This window comes from Ascaphus truei, chromosome 1 (genome assembly GCF_040206685.1).
Source record: "Ascaphus truei isolate aAscTru1 chromosome 1, aAscTru1.hap1, whole genome shotgun sequence".
Lineage (NCBI taxonomy): Eukaryota > Metazoa > Chordata > Amphibia > Anura > Ascaphidae > Ascaphus > Ascaphus truei.
Window position 1 is genome coordinate 89,283,753 of NC_134483.1, and position 16,881 is coordinate 89,300,633.

Genomic DNA, 16,881 nt, shown 5'->3' on the forward strand with positions numbered 1-16,881 from the left:
ATTCTACATCTCCTCTATACCCTCTGTAGCATACTAAGCCCCACCATAATTCACCTTTTTAAACTCTCTCGCCTCTGGCACATTCCCCATCTTCTTTCAAACATGCACTCATCACTCCCATTCTCAAGAAACCCTCACTTGACTCATCCTCCCTCTCTAACTACCGCCCTATCTCTCTTCTCCACGTTGCTTCCAAGCTATTTGAGAAACTTGTATGCAGTACAACCGCCTGACCCACTTTTTCTCCAACTCACTGATTTTGACTCTTAACAATCTGGTTTCCATCCTCGACACTCCACCGATACAGCACTAACAAAAGTGACCAATGACCTACTCACAGAAAAATCAAAGGGTAATTTCTCCATACAAATTCTCCAGGACATCTCTGCTGCCTTCGACACTGTCCATCACTCCCTTCTTTTAAATATTCTCCACTCCATTGGCCTACATGACGCAGCCTTCTCCTGGCTTCCGTTCTAACATATCCAACTACTCCTTCAGTGTTTCCTTCTCTGGTGTCTCCGCTTCACTCCTACTTTCTGTTAGAGTCCCACAAGGCTCTATCCTTGGCTCTCTGCTCTTCTCACTGTACACCTCTTGGTGAACTATTACAATCATTTGACTTTCAGTGTCATCTTTACGCTGATGACACCCAAATCTATCTCTCCTCCCCTGACTACCTCTCCTCCTGGATGTCTCGCCGCTACCTGAAGCTAAACATGTCCATAACAGAATGAATATCCTTTCGTCCTTCCACTGCCACCGCTACACCAACACTGTCACTGTAACAAACAAAGTCCTAACCAGAGAATTCTCCAGAGATGGAGAGCTGGGTAGAAATACTCCTGTGGTGTGGCCTCGGTTACCCAATATCTGAAGTTTGTAGATCCTGTGTTTGGGCATCCCAAGTGCTGACTTCTGAGTTCATTTATATAGGATTTATAGAAATCAATGACATTCCTCTTTATTAATTCCCTGTCACCTGTATACAGTATAAATATATTTTGGAAACGAGGAGGAACTGCTCCTTTAAGCCGTTGCTTCAATGTAGTATATAACCTACGTATTTTGGCTCTGAATATTGAAAAGTATATGCATACCATGGTTCTCTATAAAGTTAAATATATAACAAATAATAATAATAATAATAATAATGACAGTGTTCGACAAACCTATACATTTGCTCGCCCCGGGCGAGTGGATTTAACCCCCGGGCGAGTAAATATTGGCCCAAGCAGCACACGTTTGGTACGAGGTGGCGAGTAGATTTTTTTTGTGTGGCAAGTAGATTTTTTGGTGATTTGTCAACCACTGATAATGGAGATATTCAAGTAATTTACAAAAATCAGGAGGCAGGTACTTTTGATTTATGTAGCTACTTACCGTAGAAGTAACAGAGGTTAAAAGGCATTAAGATTACTAATCTCCCTCACTTCTGCGTCTTCTGGTAGAGCACAAACATATCATTTTCTTCTCTTACTGTGCCAAAAAACGGCTAAAGAAAAAATCAAATTGGCAGGTGTGTTCTCTTCCACATTAAGCAGAAGCCAGAAGGATTTGCCATGAATCTAATTTGACAAATCAAACATGGTTGTCTTCTGACTTCATGCAGAAATGTGGGGAGGGAAAAAACAAACCACTATATCCAGCGCTAAATGCAGCAATAAAACCAGCAGGAGTACGTTCCCATAAAAAAAAGCTATTTAATGAATCAGATTAAAGGTCACAAAACACACCAACGCGTTTCGGACCTTTCACCTTGATAAAGGACTGTCTAAGTCCGAAACGCGTTGGTGTGTTTTGTGACCTTTAATCTGATTCATTAAATAGCTTTTTTTAATGGGAACGTACTCCTGCTGGTTTTATTGCTGCATTTAGCGCTGGATATAGTGCTTCGTTTTTTCCCTCCCCCCATTCCTGCATGAAGATCACCTACAAACGGAGGCACATTCAACCCTGGGATACTGGAAACATTGGACTTGCTGCTTATGGTGGATAAAGAATCCCAAGTGAGTTTATTCCAGGTTGTCCATATTTTATCTTGTCTGTAAGCAAAGGATGTTTCATCTACTGGTCACCGGCAGGTGTTATTGAAATTATCCTTACCGCCTTGTCATGTGGGATTATTTTCAACCGGGCTGCATCCTTTGGGACATTTAAGTATATAAGCAATATAGGGTTGTTTTCCATATATACCTACTATTTCTTGCTACTACGGATTTGTCTTGAGAGCACCACACATTTTTTCCTATGTCTTCTGACTTCAGAAGGGAAATTATGGATATTACAAGTTTTTTATCTTGCATTTAGCTCTGCACAGCTACAGTACACTATTGTGGAAACAGTTTTTTCATAGTTTTGAGGCTATATTGTAAAAGTGTATAGCTGACCCTTCCCTTAATATCAACGTAATTGGCCCCAAGAAGTGGGTAGCGGGCTATTTGGCTTGACTTTTTTAATTGTAACTTGGTTTATACAAGGAGTTGCTCAAGACCTGTATACCCTTGCTTTCTGGGTGTGATTCTTGACCATGACAGAGGATGCCCACAGGATTGTTACCCATTATGTACTTGAGTTACTGTATTTTGTAGTTTTTATGTTTGCTATATAATGCCCAAACCATATACTGTAATCCCTAAATTATTTGAAGGGTGTCATCTGTTCCTGCAACAAAACCTTACCTTTGCTTTCACTGGTATTTTGTAATGTATACAGTAGCTATATGTTTATGGTCTACTGTTTCAGGACCCTGCATTTAGGAGGACCTTTGAAACGTTTGTTTTCACTGCTTCCCCAAAAATTATTTATCCGTTCAACTTAATGCATAAAAAAACAATGAAAGCTTCTGTCTGCAGTGCAGGGTGCTTTCCAGGTCTTATTTTGTTCATCTTTCTTTGTGGAATCTTCAGGGAAATGTCACTCACCTGCGCTTCCTTCTGACTTTCAGACATGTCATTTTACTCTTCCTCATAGTTTAAGCTGAGCTCTCTGTTATAGTTAGGCATTTCTATGACTTAACAGTACCATGAGAAGTGTAAATACAGTTTAACTTTGCCAAAATCTGCACAATAAGTACATTTATGTCTTTTTACTGTTTTTTTTTCCCAGAGGTTAAATGTTTTAAGAACCCATTTATCAGTCTTAGGGGCCTATGCAGAGAGCAGCGAATTTTAAAAATGGCGAATTTAGTAAAAAGTAGCTTTTTTGGAGAGTTTTATTCTCCATATGCAGAAAAGTGTGAATTCTGCTATGTTTAACATGGATGCGTGTGGCGAGTTTAAATTGGCGAGATGCGCGCTTCAGAAACGTGTAAAAACAAATTCGCGCCTTTTTTTTCCCATTGCAATGGCCGCGAGCGGCAGCTTCTTGCCAATTTTTTCTGGCGAGGCAAAAAGGAGACAATCGCGCCATTTTATTGGCGCGAACAGCCGCTAGATGCCGTTCGCGGCTCTCTGCATTAGGATATTTTTAAAACTGGCGAGATTGAGGTTCTCGCCAGCCGCGAGGCGAGTTTTACAAATAGAAAAGAAAAATTGGCGCGTTTTTCGGAACTCGCCATTTTCTGCTGTTTTCTGCGCGATTTTCTCCAAAAAATGGCGAATTTCGAAATAGCGCTGCTCTCTGCATAGGCCCCATAATGTTTTGTGTAGCTTTGGCTAATTAGAAATGTGTAGGGATATTGTTGCACATTTATTCTCGAGGAAGAGAATCCTAAAATGATCTGTCCTATTATGTATAGATAGATAGAGATATGTGTGTATATATATATCGCTTCTTTATAGCTGCTGAGAATGAGTGTGCATTGTTTATTTCTATTACAGTACACTTAGAAAGTAAGTGTGTTTTCTTTGAATTTTGAATAAACTGACAAATTAGCCTTACAAATTCTTCTCCTAGAAATGGCATAAATTTCCCGTTTTTCATTAAATAGTTAAGTAGTCCCTATTATTCCGACTCTTGTGACAGGATGAATATGAAGAGCTTCTTCGTTATGCAGTCGTGACTCCCAAGTTTGAGCCTCATTTCCTCAGGCAGCATCAACTCACTGCTGAACAAACCACAAGTGACAAGTTTTCAAGTCCGACGGATGATGTGCACCAACAGACTTCCGGTACGATGTAACTAGGCTCTTGTGTACTTTTGTACAAATACACTGCTTTAAATAGATCTTTGTACTTTTTGAGTTAACGTCATATCACCATATTTAATGCAAGACCTGCCATATCACTGTGCTATGGTTCCGACATTAAAATACTATTCCATATATAAATAAAATTTGCCTTGAGAGAAGCAGGAGTGTGAATAGGCCATAATCGCTCCCTCTGTAGTTTCCTTTGCTGAGAATCGGACTCCGGTTTTACCAGGACTTCAACATTCCCTATGCAGTTCTCTGTATACGGAAGTGAAGGAAGAGAGATGTAGCCAGAACAGTATTCCAGGTTGTTGTGTTGAGCATATTTTTTTTTTACTTATGAGACATCAGCTGAGTTTCATTTTCTTTTTGTAAAAACAGTAAGGGATTATGGAATCCAAAACATTAATGCCACTTGTGGGGATCATAAGAAATGAGACATTTTAAAGCTTTTTTTTTTTTTAAAGAGCCTGTTTGCACCACTTGTACAGGTTATGTATAATCTACCTCTATTTAGAGTACCTACACATTAATTTTGAAACTAGGGTGTGTTTATCATCACTTACCCGGATGTGTCTACCATAGTAACCTCCAAGGGGCTTGGAGGGGGGGTAACGTACCGGGATTAGTAGGATTCATTCTAAGAGTTATCACTCGCCACTAACACACCTCGCTACAGATCTTTTATTATTAGATTTCTGTTTATAACTATCATTGTTGTCTGTTTGGTATAGACATATAGGTGAGAGGTATTTAATAGCACCACTTATTTTATTTTTGGTTAAAGTGTTCAATAAAATTATGTTTTTTGTCACCCATACCCTAGATACACTGATGTGCTGTGACTATCATTTTTGGTTAAACTTCTTTAACCACATTGCAGCACATCTGATTCCTTCAGTGTGCTAAGAGTGCTACTGTCGTCCTCAGACAGCACTGTTCTTGTCAAATTCATATTCTGTTGCATATAGCTTGGGGACCGAGTGATTTTGAGATAAATATATATTATTATTATTATTATGTTAAACCTTTCTTGCTTTATTCAAATGTACCATCGCCGGAAGAATAGATCAGTGTATCTCAAAAGCTCACACAAATAAAAGCATTTCGTTAGCCACAGAACGGTATCGTCTATTCATTTTTTATTACATATAGATATAGATATACATACACATAATATTTATATAAAGATATACATACACATAATATATAGAGATATATATCGATAGATAGATCTAGTTAGATATATATCAGCGCTAAAAGATAATCAATATAAATAATAAAGCAACACAGAAAGAATATGCAAAAAAAAGGGGGGGGGGAGTAGATGGGCCGGATGAAATCTTGGGGTCTGAGCTGCTTCTGAGGAATGAACCAAATTCCAAACAAATCGAAAAAACTAAAAACGGAAGCGCATGCCCCATAGTGTAATACAATTTACTACATTAACAAGGTTGAAGAAACATTAAAAAGGCACTCAGAAACGTGTGTGATACAATCGCATAGCACCTAGCATACAGTGCTTCCACTGCGGCAAGTGATTCTGGGAAATGACATGCAAATGAGCACACGTGTAACCCACCATAACTTAAAATGTGTATGATGTGTGTATATCCTTTTTTTTAATGTTTTTACTTTTAGTGCTTCAAAGGTACATTAGGCTTTTCAGTGTTTTTACACTCCGTAATATATTTTGTGATAACAGTGTTCGTGAATATTAATATATATAGTTTAATAGTGAATTCCTATTTTTTCTCTTTTGTGCTTGGTAAAATAAAATGATTATCACCAGCCATATAAAACTGTACAATATTAGATATCCGATGAGCATCCGTTTCAGTGGTCTCAAAGAAATTACATTTCAATAATTTTACACAGGATACATAAGATTTACGTTTTGGTTGATTACTACTTCCATACTTTTACACACATGAATATTGAATGTTGAATCATTTGGGGATAAATAAATGTTGGAAAATGATCATGTTTTTGTGTAATTTGTTTAATTGGCATATTTGTATCTAATATTAGGACTTGGATTAAGATCTGATCACATTTTAGGTTTCAAATCTGTGAAATTTTTAAGAGGTTCACAAACTTTTTCTCGTCGCTGTATATACTCGCAAGGCAATGTTTCTGGGCCTGTGGCCTGTGGCCCTTTCCTCGTTCAAGTTGATTTTTAATTTTTTTTCTATAAATGTATCATTGTTAGGGCATGTTCGTTTATTTATTTATTTTGAGATGACGAGGCTAACCGCAGACTAACAACACCTAAGCCATTTACAGGACATGCATGAGAACTAAGAACTAGCTCTGCTTAGAACTTCTAGACTAAGGGTGTGGCTATTTATACTTATTTACTCCCCATGATGATCACTGGTGACAAGACAGAATGGAAGGGGAAGAGCCTGATGATCCTACACAGTTTAAAGCAGTACAGTAATACTTAGCTGTTTTCTTTATTCTTATATGTAAAGCCTGTGACATGTATGATTCTACATTCTTACCTAAGCTGGCAATCGTTTGCTGCTCCTGTTATAAAAACCCTGATTGTGTGTGAATATAGGTGTGGCTGGTTCGCCAATGAAGATAAGTGTGTCACCTAAGTCATTAAGTAAGTCCATGGATCGAATTCTTTTGTTCCAGTATTTATTCGGAGATACAGTAGATACGGAGATGCTGTATCATTCTTTACAGGTTTTAAAGATAGGCATCACCAAGTTATGAATGGAGAATTAGTCAGCACAAGTTCCAAGTAATTCTGAATTCAATGCATACAATCACACACTTATACCGGATTTCAGGAAATCCGCTTAAGTCCATGTAAGTACTTGTTTTTCTCAATTGCAACTGCCATTTCAATGTGTTAGATCTCAGATCTGGTTTCCGGACATGATGACCTCTATACTTTCCGGCCTGTCTTCCAACTTGTGATGTATGTCTTCGTAGTCTACATTTATACGTTCTTATCTATTTAGCCTTGGGCTGCAGTACATCTGCATAGTTTTTCTACATCTGCAAATGTTCATTAACTAATTGTATACTAAGCAAATATGTGTATAAAGACAATATGGCATCTCTCTTGTTGAGGATTTGAAATCTTTCCAATCTTCAGTGGGCCTAACATAATGGTTGCCTTTCAGTTTCAATCAGGCCTTCAGCCTGTGTAACTCTGCAGCTACAATGCATTCTTATGTTACTAAGGTAACATTATCTATTGTTACAGTTTGCAGTTCAAACTGCTGGGAACATTGGCAACAAATGATCATCAACAGGAATGTGTTGCCAAGATCTTGCACTGCTTGGGAGGTGGGCTAAAACCTGCTATAGAAGGATGCTTTAAAATGCATTAAAATTGCATTAAGAGTTGAATGGGGGGGGGGGGGAACTCGGTTATCTATTACCATATAGAAGTTCACATGTTTTTGCTGCTTTAAGCCCTTCTATCAATTAACCCTTTAACCACGTGACCCCTTAACCTCATAGTAGCCAACCAAGAGGGGACAACACTTAAAATTCAGGCCCTGCTACATTTGTATTATTGATAATGTTTGACATTAGATGAGAAATAGCACCCATTAATAAAATGTCATTTAAAAACATAGTTTTTGAAAGATAAATATCTGTATTATAACAGTAGCATACTTTGGAGGGTAAGGGGTTTAAGCCCTTTTGTATTGTAGCTAAAAATGCCATGTTTTGTGTTGTAGCTAAAAATGCCATGTTTTGTGTCCTCTATTCAGCTAGATTAAATATCTTTGCCTTGAGACAAACTTATGCCATACATTATGTAACTGGTTATGAATGACTCTTGGGATGCTCATTTGCCCTCAAGGAAATTCCAATATTAAAGAATGTACTCTGTGCATTTTACTTCAAAAGTAAACAATGAAGAATGTACAGAGTAGTAATGCCACAGAAATCTATAAGACTTAATATCAGTCATCTAAATGTATTATAACGGGATGTATGTTAAAAGTTACAGTAACTGTGAAAAGTGATTTGGAGTCACCCTCTATATGGACATAGTGAAATGGTAATCAAAGTTTGACTGTTCTGAAAATGATTACTTTTATACCAAATGCGGCTTCACTTTAACTTTTATCACGTGAACCACTGTGAAATTTGAGGTTTTACTGCTCTAATAAAAAAAACTTTCATGTAACCACTGTCATTAATTTACTGTAAAACACTATAAGGGGAGCATTCTCCCTCAATTATTCAGGACATCCTAAGTAGCGACCATTAATAGCAATATTCCTTGTGTATTCTGTAATATTTGGTTTTGGTATTTTTGTAAAGTTAACACACAACCTGCCTTGAACTGTTGAATGATGGAGAAAATATTTCATGGCCGACTTCATTGCATCTGCATTGGGGCCACTGCATTAAGCCATTTGCTGGCCCGAGAACACCCTGTTTCCAGGGATACTTACCTTTTTTTATGTGCTGGTCTTTCCGGTCCCTTTTGGGAGTGTCATTTGCCATTCAAGCCTCACTCCCACCGGTTACAATGTCACGAGAAAATGATTTTGCAGCTTCCTATTGGACCGCACTGGCAGCTACAGTACAGTGCTGTCACTCCAGTATTGTATTTATTTTGTATATGGTTATGTTTCAGGAAATTGTGTAGTACTCATTGTACTAAGGCCGGGGTGGGGAACCTTTTTTCTGCCAAGGGCCATTTTGATATTTATAAAATCATTCGAGGGCCATCCAAAATTATCAACTTAAAAATTAGCCTGCTGTATTTGGTGAAACATTTAATGAACTCACCACTAATGTGATGGCTGGAACTGCTTCTCTTTGGGTGACTGACTGACTCTTGGGTGGTGGGTGACTATGACTGACTGCGGGTTGGTGTCATGCGCACACGTGCGCACACAGACATCGGGTAGGGAAATCAGACTCTCAGACCCACTCTCTGACTCTCAGACCCACTCTCTCTCTCAGACTCTCAGACCCACTCTATCTCTCTCAGACCCACTCTCTCTCTCTCTCTCTCTCTCTCTCTCTCTCTCTCTCTCTCTCTCTCTCTGACTCTCAGACCCACTCTCTCTCTGACTCACTCTCACAGACTCTCAGACTCACTCTCTCAGACTCACTCGCTCTCTGACTCTCTCTGACTCTCAGACTCACTCTCAGACTCACTCTCTCAGACTCACTCGCTCTCTGACTCTCTCAGACTCTCAGACTCACTTTCTCTCTCAGACTCACTCTCTCAGACTCTCAAACTCACTCTCTCTCTCAGACCCACTCTTTCAGACTCTCAGACCCACTCTCTCTCTCAGACTCTCAGACCCACTCTCTCTCTCAGACTCTCAGACCCACTCTCTCTCTCTCAGACTCTCAGACCCACTCTCTCTCTCTCAGACTCTCAGACCCACTCTCTCTCTCTCAGACTCTCAGACCCACTCTCTCTCTCTCTCTCAGACTCTCAGACCCTCTCTCTCAGACTCTCAGACCCACTCTCAGACTCTCAGACCCACTCTCTGTCTCTCAGACTCTCAGACCCATTCTCTCTCTCTCAGACTCTCAGACCCACTCTCTCTCTCAGACTCTCAGACCCACTCTCTCTCTCAGACTCTCAGACCCACTCTCTCTCTCTCCGACTCTCAGACCCACTCTCTCTCTCAGACTCTCAGACCCACTCTCTCTCTCTGACTCTCAGACCCACTCTCTCTCTCTCTCAGACCCACTCTCTCTCTCTCAGACTCTCAGACCCACTCTCTCAGACTCTCAGACCCACTCTCTCAGACTCTCTGACACACTCTCTCTCTCTGACACTCTCTCTCTCTGACACACTCTCTCTCTGACACACTCTCTCTCTCTGACACACTCTCTCTCTCTCTGACACACACTCTCAGACACACACTCTCTCAGACACCACACTAACACTCTCTCAGACACCACACTAACACTCTCTCTAAGACACACACAAAAACACTCTCTCTCAGACACACACAGGGGGAGGGAAATCTGATCGGGGGGGGGATTGGAGCAGGTGCCCTCCACAACTGCTGCTCGGTGTGGGGAGAAGGAGGACCGTGTAAGTGCGCAAGGGGGGGGGGAATCTGAGCAGGGGGGATCGGAGCAGGTGCAATTGCTACCCGGTGTGGGGAGAAGGGCTGTGTAAGTGCACGGGGGGGCGGAGCAGGGGGGGATCGGAGCAGGTACCCTCCACAACTGCTGCCCGGTGTGGGGAGGAGAGGCGGTAGTGAGGTGTGTCTCCCACCGCAGACTCGTTCTTCTATCCCCCAAGCCTCTTATACCCCCTTCCCCCCCCATCCCCCACTCCTCTTATACACTCTCCCCCCCGGAGCGCTGCTTACCCGCGCCGCCCTGGTGATACTCAGGTCCTTAATTACCTCACACACACACACACACACAGACAGTGACACACACACACACACACAGAGACCGTGAGACACAGAGACCGTGAGACACACAGAGAGATACCGTGAGACACGCACAGAGACCGTGAGACACACACAGAGAGACCGTGAGACACACACAGAGAGACCGTGAGACACACACACAGAGACCGTGAGACACACACACAGAGACCGTGAGACACACACACAGAGACCGTGAGACACACACACAGAGACCGTGAGACACACACACAGAGACCGTGAGACACACACACAGAGACCGTGAGACACACACACAGAGACCGTGAGACACACACACAGAGACCGTGAGACACACACACAGAGACCGTGAGACACACACACAGAGACCGTGAGACACACACACAGAGACCGTGAGACACACACACAGAGACCGTGAGACACACACACAGAGACCGTGAGACACACACACAGAGACCGTGACACACACACACACAGAGACCGTGACACACACACACACAGAGACCGTGACACACACACACACAGAGACCGTGACACACACACACACAGAGACCGTGACACACACACACACAGAGACCGTGACACACACACACACAGAGACCGTGACACACACACACACAGAGACCGTGACACACACACACACACAGAGACCGTGACACACACACACACAGAGACCGTGACACACACACACACAGAGACCGTGACACACACACACACAGAGACCGTGACACACACACACACAGAGACCGTGACACACACACACACAGAGACCGTGACACACACACACACACACACAGAGACCGTGACACACACACACACACACAGAGACCGTGACACACACACACACAGAGACCGTGACACACACACACACAGAGACTGTGACACACACACACACAGAGACCGTGACACACACACACAGAGACAGTGACACACACGCACACACGCAGACAGTGACACACACACACACACACACACACACACAGAGACAGTGACACACACACACACACACAGAGACAGTGACACACACACACACACACACACAGAGACAGTGACAGTGACACACACACACACACACACACACACACACACACACACACACACACACACACAGAGACAGTGACACACACACACACAGAGACAGTGACACACACACACACACACACACACACACACACACACACACACAGAGACAGTGACACACAGTGACAGACACACACACAGTGACATTGACACACACACACACACAAACAGTGACATTGACACACACACACACACACACACACAGTGACACACACACACACACACACACACAATAAGCCCACCTCTGCAAACACACAAAAATAAGGCCTCTCCCCCGTTGGGGTGGGTAAGGTGCCTGGGAGGAGGTATAAGGAGGCATATGGGTTATCTGGGGCCCGTGGATGTGCTGCTGGAGCTGCATAGGTAGCCAGTGCAGCTGAGAGACTGGCAGGCCCGCGGAGCCTAAAGGGAGGGACAGAGGGGCGGAGCCTAAAGGGAGGGGCGGAGCCTAAGGAGCCCGGCATTACTGGAGGAGAGAAGGGAGGGGGGCAGTGCTGTAGGAGGAGGCGGGCCAAAAAATTTTTGGGCAGAGTGACAGCACGGGCAGCCAATCAGGAAAAGGGGAGTTTAAATTTTTTTTTTTTTTTAAACCATTCTTGCAGGCTTGCTTGCCGGGGGCCGGACCAAATGACTTCGCGGGCCTTACACGGCCCGCGGGCCGGACGTTCCTCACCCCTGTACTAAGGTTATAATATATATTTGTTTTCATTTTATTTCTTTGCTTTTTCAAAAGTGATGGTGAATACTATTTATGTTGTTTAAAAAAACACAACATAATTCAACTTGGATTCGCCGGATTCGGAATAACTTCTGCCTTCCTTCCTTAGTTTAGATACAGTTTAGACAAACTAAAACAGTTTGTGTTGGTTTCTAGTTTACTTTTTGTAATTAGGCTAACATTTGAAAAATACAATGTTTCTTAAATATCAACATTTTGCAAAATGTTACGTGGCTGAATGCATTCACCACAATATGATTTGGAAAAATGTTTGTCATTTGGACGTTAATCCTTTTTTATTTACATCTACTTTGTAGTAAGAAAAAAGCCCTCACCAGTGGAAGACATTCATGAATCATCACAACGAGCATTTAGTACAAACGGTTTAGTAGCTGGCACTGCTAGACACAGCTCCTTAGCAACAGATAATCAGGAAGGTACGAGGTGCTATAGACCGTATATACTTCTGTCCTATTTATGAAGCAATAGTCCGTAACTGACTGGGTAATCGGAAGTCTTTTTTAGAATAGCCTTTTAAAATGATCGTGTTGACTTTTGCATGAGGCCCTATGGATGAGCTTTGTTCACAGTATTATGCGAGAATTTGACGTTGTCTAGCTACAGATGTATCCAGCCTTTTTGTTACTAGTGATACCACAGCGTATTTCGTTATAACTTTGGATATCACACAGTTTCCATAGGATTCATTGGCAGTGATAATGCAAAATGTCTAATCAGATCCCACCACAGAGAACAATAAAGCTGGTCTGGCTACATATGTACCACTGTCGGTTTTATCTGGTTATTTCCTAATAGGCACATCTTCCATTCTAATTTTCAAGCTTTATTATACACTATCCTCTATTGAGTTCATTGAGGCAGGGTCTCTTCTAAGGCTACGCTTATAGTGCCGGCGACGCAACGGTCGTTGGAAAATCAAATAGAGATGACTTCCAGCGATCGCGACCTATCCGTTGCATCGCGCTTACTATAAGCGCACGCAATGGCGGCAATGCATTTGTTTTGCTGCAACGTCGCTGTCGCCGGCACTATAATCGCAGCCTAATACATTGAAGATCTATTCTACCTCTTCTAACACAATTTTATTATTATAACTTTTTTTTTTTCCTGTCTGTCTCTTGTGAAACAAACTTGTATTTAATTGTAGTTGTTCTAAAACTGACTAAAGTATTGCGATGCCCCCTTAGTGGAGGCCTGTATTTACTTAAAAAAATAAAAGATGATGATGATAAGCCTCCAATAATTGGCCCCATTGACTTTGTAATACAAATTTTTGGCCGTGGAGATTTTTCTTTTCCCAAATTGGTTGACATGCTTTCAAACACCTTCCTTCAAATGTTGTCTGACTTATCTGGTATTGTAATGTATAATATAAGCGGTACTGTAAAACTGTATGCGAAATAACTGTAGTTTGCAACCTTTTGCACAGATTACTTTATTTAAAAAAAAATGTTTTCCAGTGTTTCTAAAAAGGTTAAAGAAGAATTATATGTCTTTTTTTTCTCTCTCTTCATTTCAGAACAAATAATACCACAAAGGAGATCTTTTCTATCCGGCATGGAGGCATTCTCTCCTCTTCATTCGGAAGACCTGTCTCTCCAGGGATCTACCTCATCCAGTTCACAGATCCAAGAAACTAGAGTAACAGAGCTGCCTGTCTCCACTGAAAATATGAACCAAGTTGAAGACTTGCTTGATGTGTGGAGTGGAAATCTCAAGGTAGAGAAGGAAGTTTTTTGATGCAGAATACAAATGGTCTTTTAGAGTAATTAGTTTATTAGGTAATTTTATAATTTACATTATAAAAAATACACTTTTGCTATGTTGGTTACATTGCTAAACATATTGTAAACTTAAATTCTGTACTAGAATTTTTTATTCTTGAGTTTTCCTCAATTTTTAACATCTAGACACAATTATGTTATGGTGGCTGTAATAAAAATGGTGGGGAATATTAAGTATTTTAATCAATCTGGTGCTTCAGGGGTTAATGTGGTTTACAGTTTGTCTTAAAAATACAAGAAATTGTGTTCGACAGGTCAAGACCCTTCCTGTGTCTGTGCTGATCTACAAAGAGGTCTTATGGGCTGAGTTTATAGTGGAGAGTGGCTGTGCTCTCCAGCGCTGATGCTTGCTGATGCTCACCTCTCGCTTTACCAAGCGGCTGCTTTTCATGTTCTTGCCCATCAGACAGTGTGTGCTCTGGTAGGCGGGGCTTGTGGGCGGAGGCGGGACAGGGATCTGTGTGATGGATATGTATGTATGTGTATATATGTGTATATATGTGTATATATGTGTATATATGTATATATATGTATATATATATATATATATATATATATATATATATATATATATATATATATATATATAGTGGTCGACAAATCACCAAATATTCTACTCGCCGAACAAAAAAATCTACTCGCCACCTAGTGCCACACGTGTGCTGCTTGGGCCAAAAGGAGCTCGCCACTATGTTAAATCCACTCGCCCGGGTGTGCAAATGTATAGGTTTGTCGAACACTGTGTGTATATGTGTGTGTATATATATATATATGTGTATGTGTGTGTTTATATGTATGTGTGTATGTATATATATATATATATATATATATCAGTGTTCGACAAACCTATACATTTGCTAGTGGATTTAACCCCCGGTCGAGTAAATATTGGCCCAAGCAGCACACGTTTGGTACTAGGTGGCGAGTAGATTTTTTTGTGTGGCGAGTAGATTTTTAAAAATCTACTCGCCACCTAGTCCCGCCCCCAACCCCGCTTTAAAATAAAATATATAAATAAAATACATTTAATAAATTCCTAGTCAGAACAACATTTGTTTTTGACATAAATGTATTTATTGTATTAAATTATACTACAATTAGTCGTGTGTGTGTGTGTGTGTGACGGATCTAGAAATAAAAGCCAGATGTGAATGACTAGTTTCCTGAACCCCTTAACTAGTGTCTGGACGTCCCCGCTTCACAATTTCTAAAGCAGCAATCCCGCCTGGGATCTTACCTGATCCGCAGTCCCTCAATGTCCAGGTACCCTCATTCCCGCAATGTTATACATTGGAGGGGAGGTGTTCCTTACCTGTCTTCTGGGTTAGGGGGGGTTCCGATGTCTTCCGTGTGAAGCTTGAGTCAGATCTGGAAAAAAGTAGTATAGGTTATTTCGGTGTAGTATAGGGCAGTTAAGATATAGGGTAAATAAGAGATCCAGAGTGTGAGACAGACATAGAGTGTGGGTGAGAGACACAGAGAGAGGGCGAAAGAGAGGGGGTGAGAGGCAGAGAGAGAGAGGGAGGGGTGAGAGGCAGAGAGGGAGGGGTGAGAGGCAGAGAGGGAGGGGTGAGAGGCAGAGAGGGAGGGGTGAGAGGCAGAGAGGGAGGGGTGAGAGGCAGAGAGGGAGGGGTGAGAGGCAGAGAGGGAGGGGTGAGAGGCAGAGAGGGAGGGGTGAGAGGCAGAGAGAGAGGGGTGAGAGGCAGAGAGAGAGAGGGGTGAGAGGCAGAGAGAGAGGGGGTGAGAGGGAGGGGGTGAGGCAGAGGGAGGGGGTGAGAGGCAGAGAGAGGGGGTGAGAGGCAGAGAGAGGGGGTGAGAGGCAGAGAGAGGGGGTGAGAGGCAGAGAGAGGGGTGAGAGGCAGAGAGAGGGGTGAGAGGCAGAGAGAGGGGTGAGAGGCAGAGAGAGGGGTGAGAGGCAGAGAGAGGGGTGAGAGGCAGAGAGAGGGGTGAGAGGCAGAGAGAGGCAGAGAGAGGGGTGAGAGGCAGAGAGAGGGGTGAGAGGCAGAGAGAGGGGTGAGAGGCAGAGAGAGGGGTGAGAGGCAGAGAGAGGGGTGAGAGGCAGAGAGAGGGGTGAGAGGCAGAGAGAGGGGTGAGAGGCAGAGAGAGGGGTGAGAGGCAGAGAGAGGGGTGAGAGGCAGAGAGAGGGGTGAGAGGCAGAGAGAGGGGTGAGAGGCAGAGAGAGGGGTGAGAGGCAGAGAGAGGGGTGAGAGGCAGAGAGAGGGGTGAGAGGCAGAGAGAGGGGTGAGAGGCAGAGAGAGAGAGGGGTGAGAGGCAGAGAGAGAGAGGGGTGAGAGGCAGAGAGAGAGAGGGGTGAGAGGCAGAGAGAGAGAGGGGTGAGAGGCAGAGAGAGAGAGGGGTGAGAGGCAGAGAGAGAGAGGGGTGAGAGGCAGAGAGAGAGAGGGGTGAGAGGCAGAGAGAGAGAGGGGTGAGAGGGAGGGGGTGAGAGGCAGAGAGAGGGGGTGAGAGGCAGAGAGAGGGGGTGAGAGGCAGAGAGAGGGGGTGAGAGGCAGAGAGAGGGGGTGAGAGGCAGAGAGAGGGGGTGAGAGGCAGAGAGAGGGGGTGAGAGGCAGAGAGAGGGGGTGAGAGGCAGAGAGAGGGGTGAGAGGCAGAGAGAGGGGTGAGAGGCAGAGAGAGAGGGGTGAGAGGCAGAGAGAGAGAGGGGTGAGAGGCAGAGAGAGAGGGGGTGAGAGGGAGGGGGTGAGGCAGAGGGAGGGGGTGAGAGGCAGAGAGAGGGGGTGAGAGGCAGAGAGAGGGGGAGAGAGGGGGTGAGAG

General features: G+C 43.0%; 1 protein-coding gene across 5 annotated transcripts in view; it reads left to right on the plus strand.

The window, feature by feature from the left end:
- Nucleotides 1–16,881, plus strand: part of POC5 (POC5 centriolar protein) — a 75,407-nt gene that overhangs the window by 9,722 nt on the left and 48,804 nt on the right. For 4 of the 5 annotated variants that reach the window (XM_075591347.1, XM_075591331.1, XM_075591341.1 and 1 more), the window contains exons 3-5: nt 3,967–4,111; nt 12,622–12,741; nt 13,845–14,044. In XM_075591347.1, coding sequence (XP_075447462.1) covers nt 3,967–4,111; nt 12,622–12,741; nt 13,845–14,044 — 465 coding nt within the window. The remainder of the gene's footprint in view (nt 1–3,966; nt 4,112–12,621; nt 12,742–13,844; nt 14,045–16,881) is intronic. The other variant, XM_075591357.1, reaches the window with a different exon arrangement.